The sequence below is a fragment of the Athene noctua genome, chromosome 10 (genome assembly GCF_965140245.1).
Source record: "Athene noctua chromosome 10, bAthNoc1.hap1.1, whole genome shotgun sequence".
In the NCBI taxonomy this organism is placed as follows: domain Eukaryota; kingdom Metazoa; phylum Chordata; class Aves; order Strigiformes; family Strigidae; genus Athene; species Athene noctua.
Genome location: NC_134046.1, coordinates 2810579 through 2832530, shown reverse-complemented (window position 1 = coordinate 2832530; position 21952 = coordinate 2810579). Strand labels below are relative to the sequence as shown.

Genomic DNA, 21952 nt, shown 5'->3' with positions numbered 1-21952 from the left:
CCTGGCTTGGTCTCTGGCAGCAGCTCTGCCCTCTGAGTTTCCATGGCTGGCCAGAGCCACTCACCATGCTCCTGAAGGGCTCAGTTTCAGAAGGAATACTGCTATGTCCTACAGGGCTCTCAATAAGCATCACTTGATCAAAAGTCACCAATTTTTTATCACTACCCATCTGTTTTGAAGGTCTGAGTTGGAAGTAAAACCTTTGGCATAGACCACTAAACTAAAATGCTTTTAAATATCACATGATCGAGGCCGATTCCCATCAGAGGTGTATTTTCACTTCACTTTTGCCACAGACTTCTGACGTGAGCTCTCATAGATGGAGAGCTGTGCTCGTTTTTATGTCAAGAGATATGAAAACCAAATAACACTAGAACAAAGACCTCACTTCTCCACGGAAACGAACACATAAACCACTTCTGCATACCACAGTCTGCAAAGTGCAGGGCACACACCAAGCACAAACAAAACCCTGATCCCACACACTACTTGGACAAAAGCCCCACCGAATTCACCCTGGAATTGCTGCCTCCGAAGGGAATTTTGTAAGAGCATGGCTGATTCCAATACAAGAAACAAGTATCTGCAGCCCTACCTTGATACCAGTGTCAATCCCACAGCCTACAGGTACTTGTTTTTCTGTTGGTTTTTGCAGGTAAGCATCCCCAAATATAGCATGACAATATATGAACAGCCTGAGTATTTTTCTCCATCTCTTATCTTTTCAAACAAACACCAGCTGATGGTTTTCATTGCAGGTTGCTTTTATAGTCCTAGCTTGACTACTGTAAACTTAACCTACTCCTGTTGACCCGTTCAGAGACGCAGTTCATAAAGCTCAACAGTTGAGGATCTTTCTTAGTGCAATTTCAACTAAGTGCACATGCTTACACTAGATACCAATGTGGCACATTAACCTTTAATATCCAAAGCTGTTTTCATCATGACTACAATTGTTTTTCATTACTTTTTTTTTTTTCCACGTGTGTGTGTGTGTGTGTGCAAAAGCTAATTACAGACAGGTGGGAAACTGTTTGCAGTTCCAACATCAATGATGGGTACGTGACAAACAGCTGAGATAGCCATAAAAACATTCTGTATGTAAACTAATGGTAGAAAGCGAGAGAACTTTAGGTTTACTTTTCTGGATTTTTGTAAGGAAGTGACATGTGTACAACAGATACATGAACTTCTGATAGTTTTGCAGAAGAAGAAAACTAAGTGATTCAAAATCAGATTCCTCATGTGAATGTTATTTATTAAATTTGACTTGTCATGTATAGCTTGTGTACTGCAGGAAGAGTGGAGGAGAAGGGACCTTCAATCCTCCCAGTCAACACTATCTTCTGCTACTATATTCCCTCTACATGGCACAACAACTTTTTCACATGTTAAAGAGCAAACCCCTACACCATGTAAGGCAAACCCCTACACCATGATCTGTATGAGGAGAGAGAATTGACGTGGTTACAGAAGAGGGTGGGCAGCAATCACTAGAAAAAGTACACGAAAGCATGTCTGTCCTGTTAAATATCAATTTTAGAATCATGACTTGCATAACAAGGGACAAAAACCCACTTTCGGTTGCTCACATTTAGTCTTTCCTCAAGCCACTACAGTAGCCCCATTCGTAAACTTTACTTTTGATAGAGCATGATGGAAAATAAGGTGTTTGCATAAGCAATATACTTCTTGCTGATAAAGGAGAGATATGAAGAAATATCACCTTATTTTGGTGGACTTGAAAGAGCAACCCTACAAAACTAGTCCTGTATTTCTTTTTCCTAACAATTGGACGCGTCTTACTTTTTTTTCTTTTTTTTCTTTTTTCTTTTTTTTTTTTAATAATAGCTAGATTGTTGTTGAAAATTCACTAGACTGATATGGTGAATCTCTGCATGGTTTTGCTTTCTTTAGGCAAAATTAAAATAACATTCTGACAAAGGATGGTTTTTGGCTAGCATATGGGCCAACCCACGAAAATTTGCTACTCTACAGAGTTTGCAGACGCCCCTCTGCACGTCCGAAGCTCTTTGGCAGACAGCTGCAGGGCTGGGAAGGCATTTAGCTGAGGAGCAGATGCTCTGTGCAGCATTAACTCCCTCACGTGGTTACAGCCGCATGAGGAAACCAGCACGTAACAGCAGAGTGAGGGCAGTTGGTGACTCACTAAATCCTAAATACCCCAAAGCTCGCTTCCAGGCTGCTAGAGAAGGGGATTTGTAACTGAAAGGGAAAAAAGATGATGTTTATTTTTTAAATATCATCCTGATATAATTATGCATCCAACTCTTCAACTGATGACTTTGGTTGGCACTTCATGAAGACTTGAAGAGATCTCAAGTGAAATACTGGTAAAAATTCTACCTAATTTCAAATTTCACCTACTAATCTCATCTGAGGTTACCATTTACATCTTGATTTTGATCCCATGTGAGTATAGGTACTGTAACTTCATTGCCCTTCAGGAAGTCGTTCCTGTTCTATGCTGGTAGAATGAGAGTGACTCCAACAGGGAGCGAGGAGTTAACAACACACACAGCACCCCGGGTGAATCAGAATGGGAACCAGGTATTAAGCAGAACCATAAAATAATTTAGGTTAGAATGGATTTCTGGAGGTCACATAGTCCAGCCTCTTGCTCAAAGAAGGACCAACATCAAAATCAGACTGGGTTCCTGATGGCCTTATCTGGTCAAGCTCTGAAAACTCCAAGAGTGGAGACTACAATCTCTGTGCAACTCATCTCACTGCTTCACTCCTCTCAGGGTGAACATTTTTTCCTTGTAATCAACCTGAATTTCCCTACTGGACAAAGAAAGAAGATGAGGAGGTAAAAGGAGAAGAGGATTAACAGAAAATGACAAGACAATTACAAATGGAAGGTTCAATCTTCATAGTCTGATATTGCACACACACAATACAAGCAGTTGGAAAGGAAAAGATAACAGAGGGTGTGTGCAGTGAGTGACAAATGGGTAAGCTCCAGGTTAAGTACAAAATAAGCAACAGTCCCTGGTGGCAGCATATCAGACGATACTCATTTTATTGTCAAGAGTAAAAACATATTCCTTTAAGAAAAACAAACAAAAAGCCTACTGAATGTTACAATGCATGCCAAGCAATTATTGCTTTTCACAATGTGTCCTGTGACTCACTGTGCCACAATAAATTGGCATATGGTGCTCATTCAGGGCATGTAACTCACACATTCGCAATAGCTCTAAAGAGCTAATAGTTACTTGGACTGTAGTTAATTTGGGGGGTTTTAATTTCCCCATGGCAATGCAATAAATGTCATGCTTATTATTGTATTGTTATTATTTTTTTTTTTTAAATAATGGTTTTAGTGGTGGCAGGCAAGTGTCATTAATGCCTGAAATCTCTTGTATGCTAGGGAAATCAATTCGGACAATGTCTGGCATGCGAAAGCACATAAATAATTGGTAAATACTACCTGTGGTCTTCTGGGTCCAGATTTGCCTGATGCCAAGAGCAATCAACTCCTTTTTGGCTGCAAAGGATAGGAGGGCACTCAATACCTTGCAGAAGGCACTCAGTACCTGGCAAAAATCAAGCTTTCTGTGTGCCAGCACCCCATGAAAGAGCAAACCCTGAAGCACATATGACAAAAATGATTCTCTTCTCTTACAAGGGAAGACAACCTCCTCAAGAGACACAGAGCCAGATCTCAATAAGGTGCCAAATATTCTCCCTGCCTGGCAAAGGTGCACTTCCTGTGGTTACCTCGCTTAAAAACCAGCCCTAACTCTCGTATTGAGGGAGACAAAAAAATAACAAAGCGTCTGTCTTTCAGTGAGAAAATCTGGAAAACTGGAAGTCCAGTTTTTATCATTAAGACATCAGAGATGCTTAAAAACAGAGATCTGAGTAGTGGCAGAAGAAACTGTGTGTGATTACAAGAAAATTCTCCTCCTGTAATCTGGACTGCTCAAAAGAGCCCAGGCTAAACCATGACCTGTGAGTACCACCAAGATAAAATGGTTTCAGAGTGCTAATGGAGCTTTCCATCATATCAAGATGACATAACGGGGAAAAAAAAAATTTATATAGGCAAGGTCTACCTAACGCTTGTGTACATTTGACACAAGTCCACTGAGGCCAGTGCTAGTCATGAGCAAAAGTGAATCAGTAAGATAGAAATGGACCACTGGGATTTTGCCCACGTAGGGCCTCAGAGCTACAGCCGAAGGGCCACAGGTTTCAAGGTCAGCAGGACTGACTCCTGAAAAAGGGGGTCTGGCTTTGATACTGTTTACACAACAATAAAGCAATAGCAATGCTACTGGAATCAACAAAGCTACGCTGGAGTAAATCACTTGAGAATTAGATCCTGAATTTGTGTGTCTTTGGAGCTAGTTTCACAGGTATTAAACAACACTAACCTCTCAAAATGTAACTTGGAAAGAAGAACATAAACAAGCATCTCAGCCTACAGCTCTGTTGCTCCCTGATCCCCAAGGAGGCAATTATTCCCTCGGTGGTGTTCTGTATGGGCCAGATACAGTGACTGCCAACACAAATATTTTGCTCCCGGGTTTTTGCTTTATAAAATGCAAATTTGGACTGTGTGGCCTCGGGTGTTTTCTTCAACTTTTAACACGACAGGTTTCAAATGGTCATCAGGGAATATGATCATGGCCTTAGCATGAACGATAAGGGTGAATAATGACCTGCTCTGCCTATTTCCTCACCTGGAATCTCCTGAACTGTTTAATCGTGTGGAAGACAGTTGAAACTGTGGCTGAACAAAGACTGTCAGGGTCTGACCTACATTTTTTTATTGTTATTCTGTAGATTCTTTGCTAGTACTCACAAAATATTATCCATCTCCTTAGAAATATCTTTGATTTATTAACATGTTTGCTACATCTCGCTCACCTACCTTCCTCTAGGAATGTACTTGAGAAAGTGCAAATGTACATAAAAATTAAGTAGAGCTCAGACCTTTTTCCAATCAAAAGTTGTATTCATCTATGCAGAAATGTCAAAGTCTTCATTTCACCCAAGGAGATTTAGGGAATAACCACCTTCTCCTCAACGCAAAGACCCTCCCTCCAGAGAAGAAAATGCTGCCTTTGTCCAGATCCCATACGCTTCTTCTCTTGTTGGTTAATTCATGACAGTGTTAGCTAGATTTTCATTACGGGGTATTATTTGTAGCTTCTGCTGTTTTCATGCAGCAGCTGTAATAAACAAGTGCGATTTATGTTCCTTTTTAAATTGCTTGAAATAATTAGTGCTGTTAAATTTAGACTGTGAAGGAACCTACTGATTTCTCCATTTTTTTAAATAAATATAGAAGCTACAAAGCATTCTACCACCACCAGTCAGGCTTGGGCCAGAACAGTATGCACTCCATATACTATCCAAAATTTTAGATGAGGAAAAATCTAAGTTCTCCAAACAACCTTTTAAAAGTAAATGATGGTTGTGCTGAATCGTTTTAACAACGGCACTGCAAGTTATTCTTCTCTAACCTAAACTCAGACAGGACTTCTTTTTATTCCTGTTTGGGTACAGACGGGCACCCTGGTAAGCTCAATGGAAAGTAGGACCAAAACTGAGACTCAGATCCAGATCAGAATTTTGCAGCCGACTTTCTAGCTTGATGATTTATACTGCATCCAACTATTATAAAAGCCCTGACCTATGTCAGGCATTCAAACGCCAAACTCGGAGCTTGTGGTTTGTTCTCATCTCTGCATCATTTACTTTTTCCACTCATTCCCCCTCAACCACAGCTTGCTGTATTGACAGTCCAGATACTTATTTAAAATAAGTAAACACGATGCCCTCTCCAACCCAATTTGGCCATTTCACAGCTACTGCTGCATTTCAGAGCCTGATTCAACAAACCTGCTTCATGACAGCACTGAACAAACATCTTCTAAAAAGCTTTCCACTCATGGGTTTATTTGTTTGGTCAGTTTTGTGATTCAACAGTCTTACAGTATTTTTCTTGGTGTAGGTGCCACCATCCCGGCAGGCCAGGTTTCCTCATTGCAACGGGAAAGATAAGATGAAATACCAGGGGGCCATGACAGAACTTAACCTCAGTGGTTCTACAAGAGGGGACTGCTGTCGAGCAGACGTTCAGCTGACGACAACCCCAGAAGAGGTGAGGAAGAGATGATCTGCTGTGGGAAAGACCACATTGTGCCATGCATAGAAGGGATACAGCAACGATACACTAACTGTATAACAAAGAAGGGTACAAAATGAAGACAAGGAAAAGTCTAAACCTGTCAGTTTTTACATTATGAACTTTTATAATTAGAGGAGGGAAAAGTTAGGGTAGGTATGCAAACAAGTATGATGGAGCTGGGAAAGGAGTCTGGAGTAATGTGCAGAGGACAGTTGTAGTAGGTATCAAAATAAGTACTAAGCACTTCTTTGTTCTATATATGATAAAACAGTAACAACTTCTACATAAATGATAAAATCCCATGACATTAAAATAAATACATAGACATAATGTCTTAAATAATTCCTGGGTAAAAGAAGTAAGTAGCATGCAATGGGATGGGCATTTAGGAAGTAAAAAGCCCTAAACATCTCAGGAAAGCAGTGACATTGCCTGAGGAGCAGCTAGCTGCAAAGCTGTGAATCCAAGAAAGACCTAAAGGTGATTGCAGGTAACATTAGCCAAGTAATAACAGTTTCTCTGTGTGATGCGACTGAGTGATGCAGGAGAAGGGTCAAAAGCTAAGCTATTTCTGGATGTGTACATACAAAGGGACGCTATGGAAATCTAAAAGCATAATGCTCTATCAAAACAACCACAGTGGATAGAGCAAGAGCTATTCAAGTCTCCACAGATTAGCAAGGAGACAGAAAAATTAAAGGAAATACAAATAAGGACAATAAAAATGATCTAAGGAGAGAGTAAGAGAGCTAAATTAATATGGTCTATAAATGAGAAGACTCTTGGGCTGCGATCCAGCTATAAATACCTTCAAGGTACTGTGTGTAGAGGAAGGTAATTAATCTAGCTCAAAAGATAGTAGGACAAGAAGCAATTGCTTGAATTTAGGAATGGAAAAATTCAGCATGTAGGGTAAGAAAAAGTTATTTGAAGAGACACATCTGCTCAACAGGGCAGACTCCCAAGGTGGTAGCCAAGGCACACTTACTGTATGCAACTGAGTCACAGCTTTCTACAGTCCAAAGAGATCACCACAGACCAACTTATGGATCTTAGTCTCTCTCTCTCTCTGGGTTATCTGAAAGACTTGCTCCTCTATTTAAAAAAACAAAACTCACACCCAAACCTATATATCCCTGTAGTGACAATACATCCACACCAGAGCTCAGAAATGGGGGTGTGCAGCACTCCGATGTGCAACGCAGGTAACGGGAAACCTCTCCGACTCTCTTTGGCTAGGGGTGCCCAACACCTAGTGGGGTGTCCAACACGAGTCTGCTGGGTGCCAGGCAGGACAGTGTCAGCAAGACAAAAACTGCTGCTCCAGCCAGCAGAGTACCTCAACACCGAGGTCGAAGGCTGAAGTGGGAACTTCTGATACTCATGGTCTTCCCCAGCCTTGTGTTAAGAGATCCTGCACGGAAGCTTTCAATGTCACTGCATAAACTGTATCCTTTGATTTATGATTAGCTGAAAACCAACACTAGCAATATTTAACGATCTCAGGTGCTCTAAGATACACTTGCATTAATAAAATAAAACCCCCAAAACATTTGCAACAGGCCTTACAATTTTCAATGACAAATGGGTATACACAAATGTGAGGAATATAAAACCCAAGTACCATTATACCCCCCCTTAAACATATCCCATCCCGACTGCACTCACCAATCGGGACTTCTGTCCCCTCCTCAATGTAGATGGGCAGTGGTGATTCCTCCATAGGATGAGGCACTGATGGAAAGTAATGAATTGTGGTAGTATTTGTCGCAAAGTGACTACAATAAGATGGTCCCTTTCTTATCATTACAACTACATATGGCTGGTTACTGTCACAAAGGGTCCTTTCGCAAAGTGGTCACCTCCTGTCACAGTGACCGGTCCAAGTCACAGTCCTGAGGGGTTAATCCCCACCGAGCATTCACCGCCACAGGAGTCAACCCCCTCTGAATGCGGCCTGGGAGAGGTCCCTGTCCTGGATGTTCATGATCCTGCCGCTTTGCTATAGCCTCACTATTCCCATTCCTGGAGTTTAACTCTCCTTTGGAAACTCACACAGTTGAAGAAGCCAAGGGAAGCCAATGCACAGACAGGCACAAATAGAGTTATCGAGTCAAAGTTGTAATATTTCATGCACAGAACCAGAAGAGAGAGGCTCTGATGCTCAAAGCTTGCCGTTAGCCGTTGAAAAGCCACAGCAGGTGATGGAAGGCTGCACCGTAAATGGCCTCTGGACCACAAACTTTTCATTATTCATTCATTTTATAGGTACTGTACTTAGGAAGCTCCCGATTACTTGTTTGTCATACTGAGATCTCCAGACAAAACTCTTCAGATCTGCGCTACAAGCTTATTCTTGCAGTTTCCAGACACCATACAGTCACTGCTGCAGGGTTCATCTGTTCGGGTTCTTCTCTATTTGGGAGCTTCTTTCCCTAAAGGTGGTTTTGTTGCACTGTTTCCCATTTAAAATCTCTGGGAAGCATGTGCTTCACAGGCTTTTCAAGACGTCTGAATGAAATAATAATGAGCTACAAATGTTGAAAATGGTCATAATCAAAAGCCCTCTGGATTTTTTTCCTTCTCCGTTACCTTTTAAAAATGATGATGTACCTTCTCAAAGATACAAACTCTTAAGCTAGTCTCAGCTAGGATTCCAGCTGCAGGGAAGGAGGATTCTTTAATCCTTTGTGGGGTATCCTTCACCTACTACTGGCTTTTTCTTTTTTTTTGTTTGAAAGATTGTCTTATGATATCCATAAAACCAGCCAAAGAACACTTGTGGTTTAAAGCTATTATATAAAGCGTCTTACAACATTTCTGCTAGCAACACAACCAGAATAAAGAGTGTTTTCAACAGATGCTTGACTAGCAACGGGCTTAATATAAACCCCACACTGGTGCTTTGCGGGATGCAAAGAGCTGCCAGTTCCCTGCCTTTACCTAAGCCCACCCCTCACTCACGTGGAAGATGAAGGGAAGCAGAGGGGAGAGGAAAAGCAGAACACGGTTGCCTACAGAACTACCGTACAAGCCACAGAATTCATGGTCTACCGGGGCGCCTTGCGCAAGCCACTTTTATCTAGAAGCTGAACTAACTAACATTCCAGCTCAACAATAAGCAAAAAACCATTTGTTACCACACGGCGTTCTGCTACACATTAACCAGCAGTTGCTACGCAAGCGAAATGGAGTGCTGCAATTCCAAGATATATGTTATTTAAAAAAAAAAAAAAAAAAGAATATTGACTTATGGGAAATCAGCCCGAGGTGAGCGCTCGTGGGCTTGCCATGCCACTGGACGCAGTACATGCTTGGAAGTTATGCAAAGCGGGCCCTGCATTGGGAACAATGCAGTCGTTTTCCTTGCTAAGCTAATTCTGCATTAAGGGAATGAGGGTTTTCATCTATGCAGCCCCTTAAACCATTAAATCAGATTTATTTACTAGGAAGAAATACCAGAGCAGAGCTTCCTATACGACTCAAAAGAGTTTTCAAATCTGAGATGTGCAAGCAAACCCGGTCACTAGGTGGTGTGGAAAAAAACCCCCAACCCTGTTGTATTTTTATGACATGCGGCTTTCTTGGTCCCATGAAGAATACTGTACCGGGCTCACCCCGCCCGAGCAGTCAGGCTGGAGCCAAATGCTTTCACAAAACATTTGCAACAGTATTCACCAACGGCTGGTGGCATCTACTCTGATTTTAATGGGTATCACCATAGGTTGTAGAAAAGGCCTGAAATACCTACAGGCTATTTGAGGCCAAATACGCGCACACGCGCTCTCTCTTACCCACACGTATCCATGCACACGCTAGTACACATGCACACACAAATGGCTCTATAGGCAGAACTTGGATTTTGTAGGATCCAAGGCAGAGAAGCTGACTCTTGTCACAGGGTGTGGGAATCGAGGGCTCTGGGGTGCTAAAACGAGCTCTCCCTTACGGGTCTCCTCTGCTTCGGGCAAACCACTTGAACATTATCCCTCCAGGATTTACACACCAACTTTATGGGCACGTTGCTTAAATGTCTGCAAAGTGCTTTGCAATGGTTTCTAAATTCTGCAGTGATATGCACAGAAGAACTGCACAGATAGATTTAAGATAACAGTTGCTGAGCATTATTACTGTATAACTACAACCTATTTTTGCATGCTCTATTCTTGGTTTCTATAAACAGATGGTAAATGTTCAGTATTTGAACGTTTTAATGAGCTTTATAACTCTTTTGTAATTTCATGAAAAGGTATAAATAACACTTACATGAAGTAGAGTCTCTCCTGAATGGATTTTCTCTTCCTGTTTGGAAATAAAAAAAGAAAAGGAAAAAAAATATTTTAAAAGAAAAAAAAAATGGGTCTAGCAAGATAGACATGTTTCAATGTTATCATGCATAGTGTTTTCTGAATTTCATCAGTCTGAACGTGTATTTGAAGGAACATCAAGACACTGAATGTAGTACCAATGCCAAAACAGGAGATCATTTCTCGCTTCTTTCATCCCATGTGAAACATCACAGAAAATCTGATTCCATCCATCTCAAGAGCAAGGAAATTACACTGCAGCAGTGAAAGAAAATGCAAATGCCATGTGATCTGAAGCAAAAAAGGAAGAACTTTTAACTACGTTCCAGCTCACTGATAACCTTGCGGCTTGACGTACGGGTTGCTCTCCTACCTACACCAACACCCTAAAGCAGGGCACTCCTGCTGTGTTTTGGCCCAGGGTATTCGTTTTTCCACGCCAGCGCTTGAACGCCGACTGCATTCAAAGCCAGGTCAGGCAGCCACGGCAGCAAAGGCGTTCTTGGAGGCTGTGACCATTCCGGGTGACAAGAGAACCACAACAGGAAACCCAGTAACTGCTAAAATTCACGAGCCTTCCCAGCAGCCCATGGGTTTTAACAGCCACCCTCCTGCAGCCACGTGCCTCTCCTGCCCAAAGCTCGCTTGGCAAGATGTGCATCTGATTCACGCTCCCCTTCCACCAACGCAGCTGGTGGCTTTGGTAGGTGCTCTTGGAGCAGGGTTTAGGGTGGGCACTGAGCAGCTTTTTGAAGGTCTAAATCTAGACACATTGAAAAGAAAGACAGAGACTGCTAGAAATACAGAAGATGCTGTAGGACACCAGCCACAGTTTCTGAGTCACAGGTTGGCAGCATGACAGCCCTTCCAGTGGCTGGGTTTGGGGAAAAAAAGGACAGTGAAGAGTGGCAGTTTCACTTAATTTCTACCACATTATCTTATATCAATATTAGCTACTCTGTAAGCAATTAAAGGGTATTGCCTAGAGTTTACATGCCTTGGGATGATACTCATCGAGCACAAATCAATTAAATCCATGGCACTACAACAGCTGAGGATTCAAGTAAATATGCATGTATGGAAGAAATTCAACAAATATTAAATCACTGCACTTTCACCCTCATGCTTTTTCTTCCAAATGCCAAGGACTCAACCCTGCAAGCCACCCCCCCAGAGTTACATTAGAATAAACTCGAGTTCTGTGCCTGGAGCACTTAAGAGAACTGGGCTCAGGATTACTTTAAAAAACATAACCCTGATCCATTCTGGTCACGTAAATTAAGTCAGTGATGAGAAGTCAAAGGCACTAATCCTACTGAGTAATCTATTCAAAGCTGCACTTCTTAAATGATCTACAATTTATTAGTATGACCAATCAAATAAGCATTACTTGTAAAAAGGCTTTAACTACCATGGCTTTCCCATCCGTTCTTATGTGTTGTAATGTGGTTAAATTTTAAAGAAACAAATCAGCGTAATCTTTTCAGAGTCGTTAGCCAGCATGATTAGGAGTCTGGGTAGGGCACCAGTGCAGAGACTCCCCTCACTGGTGGAACTGGCAACAGTGCCACTGGGGCACTGGGGCAATGTTGACCCATTGCCCATTGGGGCAAAACTATGGGGCATTTGAAAACCTAGAAGGGGCAGAATTAAAATAATTGGGGTTTGCTGCAGAGTCTTGAGGTGCAGTGATGAAAATTCTGGGAGCATCACTGCCTAGGAAGCATGGCAGCCTGCTGAAAGGCTCGTGCCTGGGAGTCTCTTTGGAAACACCCAGCCCACGGGACCTGGCTGGAGGCCATTAAGATGTAGCTCAGTCTTGGTTAGGCAGAGTATCGATTTCAGGAAAATTCACTGAAATATTTGCAATGATTAGCTGTAAGACAAGATCCTCACCGAGGCTTTACAAACAGAACTGCGCTCAGACACGGGAGGTTTCCCAAGCACCCTGCAGAGAGACTAAGCCAATCTAAAGTGTCTTCTTGTTCTTCCAAGGCAATGCTGCACCTCTTTTGATACAGCATTTCACACAGACTGAAGCCTCCTGCCACAGCCCCAACATTTCACCCCTAACATTTCAGAAACCTCCAGGCATCCCACCCAAAAGCTTCAAATTAGGGACTACCAACAAAGGGTAGTATGCCAAATTTTGCTCCTGGTTACAGCAAAGTCAAATAAAATAAAAAATTAGTAGTGTTTGAAGCATTCCAAATTTCTACTGGCTTCTAGACCAAGATCTCTAAACAAACAGACAAAAACCCCAGGATTTTGATCTAGCACCCCCAAGCATGGAACCACCTTCTCGGTACCTCCAAATATCACTGTGCCATCTGCAATCTCCTGCTTTTTGCAAAGTGTGGCAAAATAACCCTAACACCACACAGTGAAAGATGCGGGTTAATAAATGACATCAAGAAGTGGCCTTTCCTCTTTCGGTCAGGCTGTAGGCAGGGATCTGGGTGTCCCGGCCCCCTCCCTCCCCCCAGGGAGGGACCCCACGGGGAGGGAAAGGTGTCTGTCGCCCTCCTGTGGGTGCAACCTCAAAGCAGCCCAAACCCCGAGAGAGGTGGGAAGGGGAAGAACCAGAGAAGGTGAGGCGCAGGCAAATAAAAAGAAAAAAAACACAAAAAACAACAAACATGCAAAGCAGAGAAGAGACAGTTGAAGAGGAAACACAAAGATGCTATCTCTGAAAGTGCCAAAAATAAAGTTTCCAGTGTCAGTTAAACCAGGGCAACAAAGACATCCTCCCGCCACACTCGTGCTTCAGCCTCGACTGACTCCGGGCGAGGGACACAGTCATGCTGCCTCAACTGCTCACACGTTCTGCCTTAAAAAAACCGCAACAACCTTCAGGGGAGTCTTTCCGTAATACTCGTGCAAAGGTAGGCAATGCCAAAAAGCACTCGGCTCACCCAAATACAGACCCAGAGGTAAATACCCGGCTGTCAAAAACCATCAGGGTTTTCACCAAAGCCTCTCCCCTCCAAATTCCACAGCAGCAGGTTTTAACGGGCTGATTTACCCTCAAACCTAAACCCATAAAATTTAAACCTGTAGCACCTGTCATCTGAGCCCCAAATTACAGAGCCGATGACATGGCCCCAGATCAGGGCTGCCTCACTTTTTTGCTAGTCCAAAACTCGAAACATTGTGACATGCAAGCAATAAAAAAAAAAAAAAAAAAATGCAGTTACCAAAATAGCACTATCAACGTAACCAGCTCCTCTCGGCACATTTTCTTAATGCCTTTCCCAATACGGTTAAAAAAATGGGAACTAACCAAAAAACTCCATCTTTACACCTTGGCACAAACAGTGCTGGAATACGTGTGGGGCTGTATTTCTTCATGTTTTTCTGGATCCTCTCCCACTACTTTTTTCCATCGGTGCTTTCCTTTAAACGGAGCTCTTATTAAACAGCAGAAACCAGCTTTTACAATTTCTAAATACAAAGTTTTGCCACTCTCGAAGCTGCCTAAGGAAAACACAGCTTGCCTTCCATTTCATAAATAACACATACTCTGCACATTTCTTCGCCTGTGTGAAATAAATTCTTCCATGTTCTTATATGGAAACCTTAGCAAGTCCTCCCACATGCCGCCTGTTACAATATCAGGCAGAGATGGGCATTCATTATCTCAAAGCCAGTGGGTGAATTTTAGATCCAAGTTACCCCGAGACGAACCCAGAATTATCGCCCCTTCGCACCACGCTGGGCTCGGTAACCTGCCCTGGGCAGTCCCTGCCTCTTATTTCCAAGCCCCAATCACAACTTTGATTCCAGCACGCCAGGAATCAGCAACATAAGAGGAAAACGAGGGGAATAAAAAGGAAGAAGCAGCAGCCGTATTACCCACCAGGTAGGCCCATTAGCATCAGATGGAGCACTGCCTGTACCAGCCTCTTACTTGAGGTTAGCGCACGGCAGCCAGCAAAAATACAGCGGGGAGGGGTGGGGAGGCGAGAGAAAAAGGGCAAAAATAACCGGGGAGAGAAGCGCAGATGTGCTGGAAGGCCGCCAGCAAGTGGGTAATTGCTGCAAACTGTTATCGCGAAAAAAAGTTCACGCAAGGTGGGGGGGTGTGAAAATAACCGCTGGGGGAGAAAAAAAAGCCCGCGGGGGTAAAGAGGCAGCTGGGGAGGAGGGAGGATTGAAAGAAGAATGGAGAAATAAATAAATGGGGGGGGGGGGGGAGGGAAAGCGCGCCCGGGGGCACCCCGACTCGGCGCGGACAAAGGGAGGACGCCGCCGCCGCCCCCCGGCCCGGCCCGGCTCGGCTCGGTTCGGCTCCGCTGGGCGCGGAGCGGCGCGGAGCGTCCGCCCTTTGTTCTCCGCGGTAGCAGGGGGGAAGGGGCGATCCGCGCCGCTCCGCGCCGCTCCGCGCTCAGCCCCGCCGCCCGCCCGCCCTCCCGCCGCCGGTACCTGCGTCCGCTGCCCGCGGTGCCTGCGCGCCGCTGCGCCCCTGCGGCGCGTCCGGCGGAGCGGTGCGGCGCGACTAGCAGCGCCGAGCGGGAGGAAACGGTAATTTATAAGCGCTTTCTTCCTGACCTCTCGTGTCTGTTGTCTAATGAGGGAGCTTTGAGCATCACCCATCCTGCTGAGTGGAAAAACACCGGCACGGCCTCTTCTTTGCTGGGGAGGGGGGAGCCTAAAGGAAGGGGTGTGGGGGAGGAGGGGCCATGCCGCAGACACGGCGGCGGAGCCGGGGCTGGCAGGCGGCCGCGGGGCGGCGGGGAGGAGCGGGCGGGTGCGGGGCAGCGGGGCCGCCGCCGGGGGGGCCGCCCCGGGCCGCAACAACCCCCAGCGGGGAGCCCGCCCGGCGGGAGCCGGCCCTGGTCCCGCGGCTGCCGGCGCAGGGAGGGAGCGGAGCGGAGCGCTGCCTGCCGCGGTTCTCTCGCCTTTCTTCATTTGTTAATTTTTGTGCTTTTTTTTTTTTTTTAACTCTATTTTTAAAAATCTTTACACAAAGAGCGCCCTTCTCGCGGACAAAGCATCCCGCGGCGTTGTCACCGGCGCTGCCCGTCCCCGCGCTTTGCTCCCCCGCGGGCACTGTTTGCTCCCCCCCTCCCCTCCCGGGGACGGTGGCGGGGGCTCGGACTCCGGACCCGCTGTCGCTCGGTTTTGGGGGCGTTTGGACTCGGCAGCCGCGTCCTGCGGGAGGGGCAGAAGGCGGCGTGGCCTGGCAGGTGCCGGCCCGAGCGGGATCTCGCTGCTCTTCTCTGCCCGCTCCCCAAAACGCGCTCCCCGGCCCCGCTGGGGAACGCACTACGGCTGGGGGGGGGGGCGGCTGGAGGAACGAGCAGGGCAACGTTGTGTCCTGCCTCGGGTTTCATTTGCACCGCAAGCCGGTGCCTTTCTGCTGCAAGCAAAGAGGTATGACTCAAATATGTCTCTGCTTTCCTACCCGCATCTCCTCTCGTTCTGTTAATGAAAGGGGACGGCATCATACAGACTCGCGAGGCGTTTTCATATAACCCCTGCTGAAGGCTTAGTCAGATCCTCCGGGCTGCAAAATACCATTTGCATTGTGGGGGCAGAGTAGCGGGGAAAAGGGGATCTTGGGCCATCTGTGTTTCGCAGAAGTCCCGTGGTGCGAACCTTGCCCTGGGAGCAGCAGAGATGGACCAAAGCAGAGCAGCCAGCCCCCACTGCCCTGCTCCCCTCCCAGGCTTTCCCAGACACAAGACCCCCACCTCGACCCCACAAACTAGGACGGCGGTCCCTGGGCAACCCACCTTTGGGGCCCATCACCTATGCAGAGGCTGCCGGGGGCTCAAATTCCATCACTGCAGCCTCCAGGGAGGTCTCTAGAAAAGGCTGATGTTCCGGAGCTGCGCCCCGCCTGCACGCTCCTTGCTGGCAGGACACTGTGCCAAATACAGGGTGTCACAGTCACGCAATTCATTTTCCCTGACTCCAGTGTACCCTGTGATTTTCCAGTACCCCAGCTGATGTGCAAATTGAGTGAGTCTCCTAACTGAAAAGAAGATAGAGGTACAGGGTCTCTGCAGCTCATTGATGACATATCTCCACTAAACAGCCTGGTTAAACTAATAACACGATGTAGTGCGTGCTGCCACCTACGTCTTCTGATTCAGGTTTCTTGTGTACTGCAGCTTCGGATTCGTGCTCCTCCTCTGCTGAAGGCAGCCAGCAGCGTGTGGGACTCCACCATGGACCACAAGCACCGGTGGCTCTGGCCACGCTAGGGAACAAAACAAAACACTCCTCACCGGCGCAGCCACTTGTTCAGCTGCAGTGAGGATGCCTCGGTGCAGATTTAAACCCGGCAGAAATGGAACCGGTGAAATGGAAGTAGCGGCTGGAGCCTCATCTGTGCGAAGGACCCTGCCAGCACAGCTGTACCACTGACAGCAGTGGAATATTTTGCTCAAGTTCTCTAGAGGAATCAAAGCCTGTATTTTCTGTCTCTGGCTCTCCCTTGTTCTGTTGCTCCTCGCTCATTAAAAGAAAACCCAGCCACACAAAGCACATGGTTGCTCTCTGTGTTTAGGAAAAAAAAAAAAAAAAAAAGTTTTGGGGAAAAAACCAACAGCCAAAGCTGTTTTGAAGTCAGAGGCATGTAAACAGTACCTGGAACTAAGTGGAATAATAATAATAATTAGTCCTTTTGTGTCATAAATATCGCTGTCTGCTGTATCATTATGAGACAGCACAACTTCTGAGAATGTGCCCGATGAATATTTGGGGGAACTCTGCCTTCAGCTGCAGCAGCGTACGGCAGCACTAATGCCTCTGGCTCCTCTGGCTTGCTTATGTAACTGAAATCACAAGTTAGAGCCCAAATTACAAAGCATAAGCATGTGTACAATATTAAGCATATAAATGGTGCCTGAAATTACTATCGTTTTCCTTTAGGTCTGGCTTTAATCTGTTTGTATTTTTACTTCTGCAGTTCTACTGATTTTGATGGGTGCTGGTGCCATGCACAGGATAACCAAGCCTCAGACAAACCAAAATCACTCTGGTTACAGGTAGGTGTAGTTCAAATGACTTGTATACCAGATCTTGGGTGTATCCAGCATTATGATGCTATAGAAAGCAGAACATAGTGGCTTGCAGGCCAGGCAGAACAGCAAGCTTTGGCACCCCAGCCCAATCCCCTTCCTTTGTGTTTTCTCTCTTTCTTAGAGACTATTTTTGCCATTAACATGCTGAGCTGCTTTCTGGAGTTTTAAGGTGTTGCGTGCTGATACAGTGAGCGCCTCTTGTATCTGTTTAATCCAATAACAACTCTTTTTTAATCTCCACGTCTGGGTCACAGGGTTTAAAAAAGACACTGGGCCAAATCCCCAGCTTGGCTACAACGTGTGGAAATCTACCAAGAAGACACAGAAGTCAGAAGAGATTCGCTGTATTTGCACTGTGTAAAAGAGCTCTCGAGGGGCAGGGATGCGAGTGCCTCATTTCGCAGATGGATGCATATTAACACAAGTGTATGGCAGAGTCAGATCACATTTCTGTCAGGTGAGGTGGATGGAGAGAGGGATATCACACCAAGGTCTGAAATATGCTCATCAGCAAATTCTCATTCATTTTGAAATCAACATAGATTCAATATTTCTTTTTCAGGAAAAAAACCCAATTTGTTTTTTTTCCCATGTCTACCTGCTAAAAGGAATATGATGTTTCACAGACTCAAGACCAAGATAGGGCAAGAACAAGGAGAAGGTTTTGCAGGGATTGGAAAGATTTTACATGTAAACATTAAAATTAAAAAAGCAAAATTTATCCAGGCACAAAGTCCAGCAGAAATCTAGGGGACAAAGTAGACAGTACTGTCTGTAAAGAAGGGTATAAGCAAGAATGGTGAAAAGATGGTCTGAATAAGTCAATCACATCAACAACTCTCCAAACACAATTTTCTATGCAAAACTATATGGGGGCAATCTTCATGGTTCCCCTCTAAGGCAGAGGATCCTGAGCTTGAAAAAGGGAGGCAGATTTTGTGAGGGATTTGCACATCATGCAGTGACTCTGGATTGCAGATTTTAAGCATTACTAAACCCGGGAATAGAATTGTTGCTATTGCTATTACATACCAGGATATCTCACTAATCCACTCAATCCACTAAGTTGGTGTAGTTTTAGTCTGTGTTTATTTTAGATGAAATTATGGCCCGGACAGTTAATTTTTCTTAGTTTATCCATTTAATTCATCTATAAATAAGATATCAAACAGAAATCAAAACATGACCTGTGTTTTTGGTACACTCTCCATCATGTGAACCTGCTGGTTTACAAGTCAAACACAAAGACAACTAAAAACCACAGGTCTTCTTGAAAAGTAGCCCCACGGTCTTTAAATTCTATGATCAATGTGATTTTAATGCTACAGGTGGCCTATTTTACTTGTATTCGAGACTGCCTGGCCATTATGGGATTGACTCCACTTGTCCTTTTCTTACTTCAAGTTAATTACGTATTAATGTGAAGCATATCTGAAAGGCTGGACCTGGCCCTTTCTGGACAGCAGTTGAGTTTAGAAATGCCTGTTCCTTGACAGGAGCTGATTCCTAAAGTGAGGGGCAAATTCAGAGGAACTAAACAGTCTGGAACCAAAGTGGCCACACTGGCTTTTGGAAGAAGTGGAGCGTCTCAAGTTAACTGATGCTCAGCTACCTGGAAATAAAAAACTTTCATATAGCCAAAGGTTTTCACCATGATTTTCAAGAGCTCCTGAGCAATTTGAAGTCCTTGAAAGGAATCCACTATAGAATGAAAAATATAGGTATTATTAAAGAATATCTCCAAACTGAAAGCCAGCCGGTTTCATAAAAATGAGCTAAAACCCAATAACAGGTACTCTGTCTTCTGCTGGATGCTGTATGAACCGTATGTTTTGCATTTTTGAAGTCACTTCTAAAACAATGTTTTTTTCTTCACTGTTGCTATTGGGAAGAACAGTAAAAAAACTGTGCATAAATGAGGTTAAAGTAATCTAATTAAAAAAAAAGAACGAAAAAATCCACCAAACACATGCTTTCATCTTCAATTCATATCCAGTCACTTGGGATCGAACTTTGAAAAAAACATAAAAATTCAGAAGGGATTTTGAAGGACGACTGTTTCCCTTTAAGATTAATGATAAACACACTTGTGTGTTCAAGGGAGAATAGATCCAGTGTTATGTAACAGGATAAAGAAACAAAATCCTTTTTCCTTAAATTAAAATAACCAGTATGTGTGTGGATTTTAGTCAATCACTGAAAATTCAGGAAACCCATTTTCTTTCACAATTGCATTCCACATGCTAAAATTGTTGTCTTGTAACTTTTAAACAGAATCACAAAGACAAAAAAGATTTGTTTGTTCTGTTTGATTACGCTTTGCCAATAGAGGATTGTTCCCCAAAGAAAATTCTGCAGCACTGGCCCTGTGCAAAAATCCAAATTTGTGCTCATCTTTTTATTCTATGCGGCATTAGTAAATCCAGTTATTGAAGTTCCCAGTTTTTAATCCGCTTACCTAGTACTAGATGTATGGTAACTTATCTCTTTTAATCATTTTTTGCCTGAACTATTACATAACAGTTCTTATCAAATCTTGCAATGCCTGCCTAAATTTGCCAAAAATGGGACAAGATCAACAAGTAGTGGATTTTTTTAATATTGGCATTGTTCTTTGCTGGCTCAATCATATAAAATTTGAAAAAAACCTCAAACCCAAACACAAAAGGAAATCATTTTCTACCATATAACCTGCATTTTCCACTTCTGTATTTCACAAAAATACTCATACCAGAACTTCTGCATCAGAATTTGATACATAAAGTTCCTTTTTATCACATGAATTCAATTTTCCAAAAGAAGGCAAATGATACTATTAATAACTAAGATACAAGCCCTGAAAAGGCTAAGTCTCTGAATGTACTTGCTGAAAAAAAAAAAAAAAAAAGCCATCTTGTTGGAACTAATTCTGGAGTCGTTATTCGATACAACGCAGAACAGTTTGAGATTTGCACAGAAAGGCACTGCTGAGTTAAGGTAATAGTCACTCTTGCATGAAAGAAGCACGTATGTGTTTTGCTGAGCTACTCGGAGCTTTGTCTGCAGAGCAAAGTAAATCCTGCTTATGTTGGCATGTCCTTGCACACGTCCACACTTAACGTTTTCAGTCCTGAAAGTAAAGCTTCAAGTCTGGGCAGTTTAAGTGACGTTCCCTCAGTGGAGCAAATCTTCTGTTAGGGCTACTCCAGTAGCACAAGGTGTGCTTGGAGACAAGGCACCGTTTGAACATGCCTCTTTCCCTGCTAATAACATACCCACCATGCTGCAGCTAAATATTCTGCTGCTGCATGGCCTGCTGAGAGGTTTCCTTGGCTTCATGAGCAGGACAGTTCCCGCGAAGCCCAGATGGGCATCACAAAGGTGACATGAACGCTGGGAAACCGTAGGAAATGTAGGCTAGCAGTTAGGGAAGAAGTTGTGGCAGACTCACTGAAAGCAATAAAAGGTCAGTGGGGTGCTGTGCAGAACCACTTCCATTTCTACTTGGAGCTGGTCACCAAGCTGGGCAGGCTTGGCCTGACCGTATCTCAGGTGACAGCGGGCATCGCAGTGGAAAATAGTCCAGAAATTTATGGTGGTGAGCTCACTGATGCAGTCGAGCCCTCTCGACTTACGTGACTGATCCAAGCAAGCCAATGGATTAAACTCGCTGAACAGGAAGAAGAGTGATCACTCGAGTGAATTCATACATGCTCATATTTCTTTTTATTTGCTTATGGGTCCCTGTGCTCCCTTCCCTCTCAATGAGATGGCAAAACACTTATGAAGAATGTGTAAAAAATCACTTTAAGGTACCTAGTTTATTCTGACAAATTACATTGGCAGGTATAGGCAAACAGAGAAAATACTGGAAGAAACAAAACCATTCCCAAATGCATGCTTTTACCAGTTCAAGCAGATAGAATTTCCAGCTAGGTGAATTAATGCACTGCAAGCAGAGAGAGAAAGGGCATCAAATGCTTGAACGTCCAGAAAAAACAAAATTTCAAATAAACCCTGCAAGCTATCCAGTAACTGCTTATCCAGTTACATGATTTTAATTAACAGAACTGGAAAGCAAACATGTAATATAAACTTAAAAACACAGCGCTTCGGTTTTCCGGACTACCGATCCAAATGCAAAACAAACTGCTTGCATCTGGTGGCAGGAGAGGCAGAGGCGGCTTTGGGAGCTTTTCATCGCCAGAGCGACGTAGCAGCATCCACTGTACTACCCACTTACGGTGGCTCAGACAGCTCTTGGCACATCTGTGCCCGCTGCCCTTTGGCCCAGCCTGGGCACAAACCCTTCCCGCATTGCCCGCATACTCCGAGGAGGATGCCTCGGCTTTCACCTCCGCGGCAGCACGTCGCTGCGTAGGGCAGCAATGTCACTGAGGGCAGGCCAGCGGCTTGCAGGCTTGGGTGACCTTGAGCCTCCCTAAGCAGTTACCTTTTCTGGG

The 21952-nt window shown here is 44.4% G+C and overlaps 1 protein-coding gene and 1 long non-coding RNA gene across 11 annotated transcripts in view; one reads left to right on the top strand and one right to left on the bottom strand.

The window, feature by feature from the left end:
• Positions 1 to 15068, bottom strand: part of SLC6A6 (solute carrier family 6 member 6) — a 58697-nt gene extending 43629 nt beyond the window's left edge. The window contains exons 1-4 of one of the 4 annotated variants that reach the window (XM_074914483.1): positions 14902 to 15068; positions 10436 to 10471; positions 7838 to 7903; positions 3458 to 3514 (exon numbers count right to left, since the gene is read on the bottom strand). In XM_074914483.1, the coding sequence (XP_074770584.1) occupies positions 3458 to 3514; positions 7838 to 7892 (112 nt within the window). In that variant the 5' untranslated portion in view covers positions 7893 to 7903; positions 10436 to 10471; positions 14902 to 15068. The remainder of the gene's footprint in view (positions 1 to 3457; positions 3515 to 7837; positions 7904 to 10435; positions 10472 to 14901) is intronic. The other 3 variants (XM_074914484.1, XM_074914487.1, XM_074914486.1) reach the window with 3 other exon arrangements.
• Positions 14136 to 19146, top strand: LOC141964282 (uncharacterized). Of its 7 annotated transcripts, none has more exons than XR_012634296.1 (5): positions 14136 to 14338; positions 16596 to 16897; positions 17396 to 17474; positions 17765 to 17967; positions 18073 to 19146. It is a non-coding gene; the product is annotated as an uncharacterized LOC141964282 (long non-coding RNA). The 7 variants fall into 7 exon arrangements; XR_012634299.1 differs by having other exon boundaries at positions 16596 to 16906; XR_012634295.1 differs by having other exon boundaries at positions 16596 to 17058.
• The last annotated feature ends 2806 nt before the right edge of the window (positions 19147 to 21952 follow it).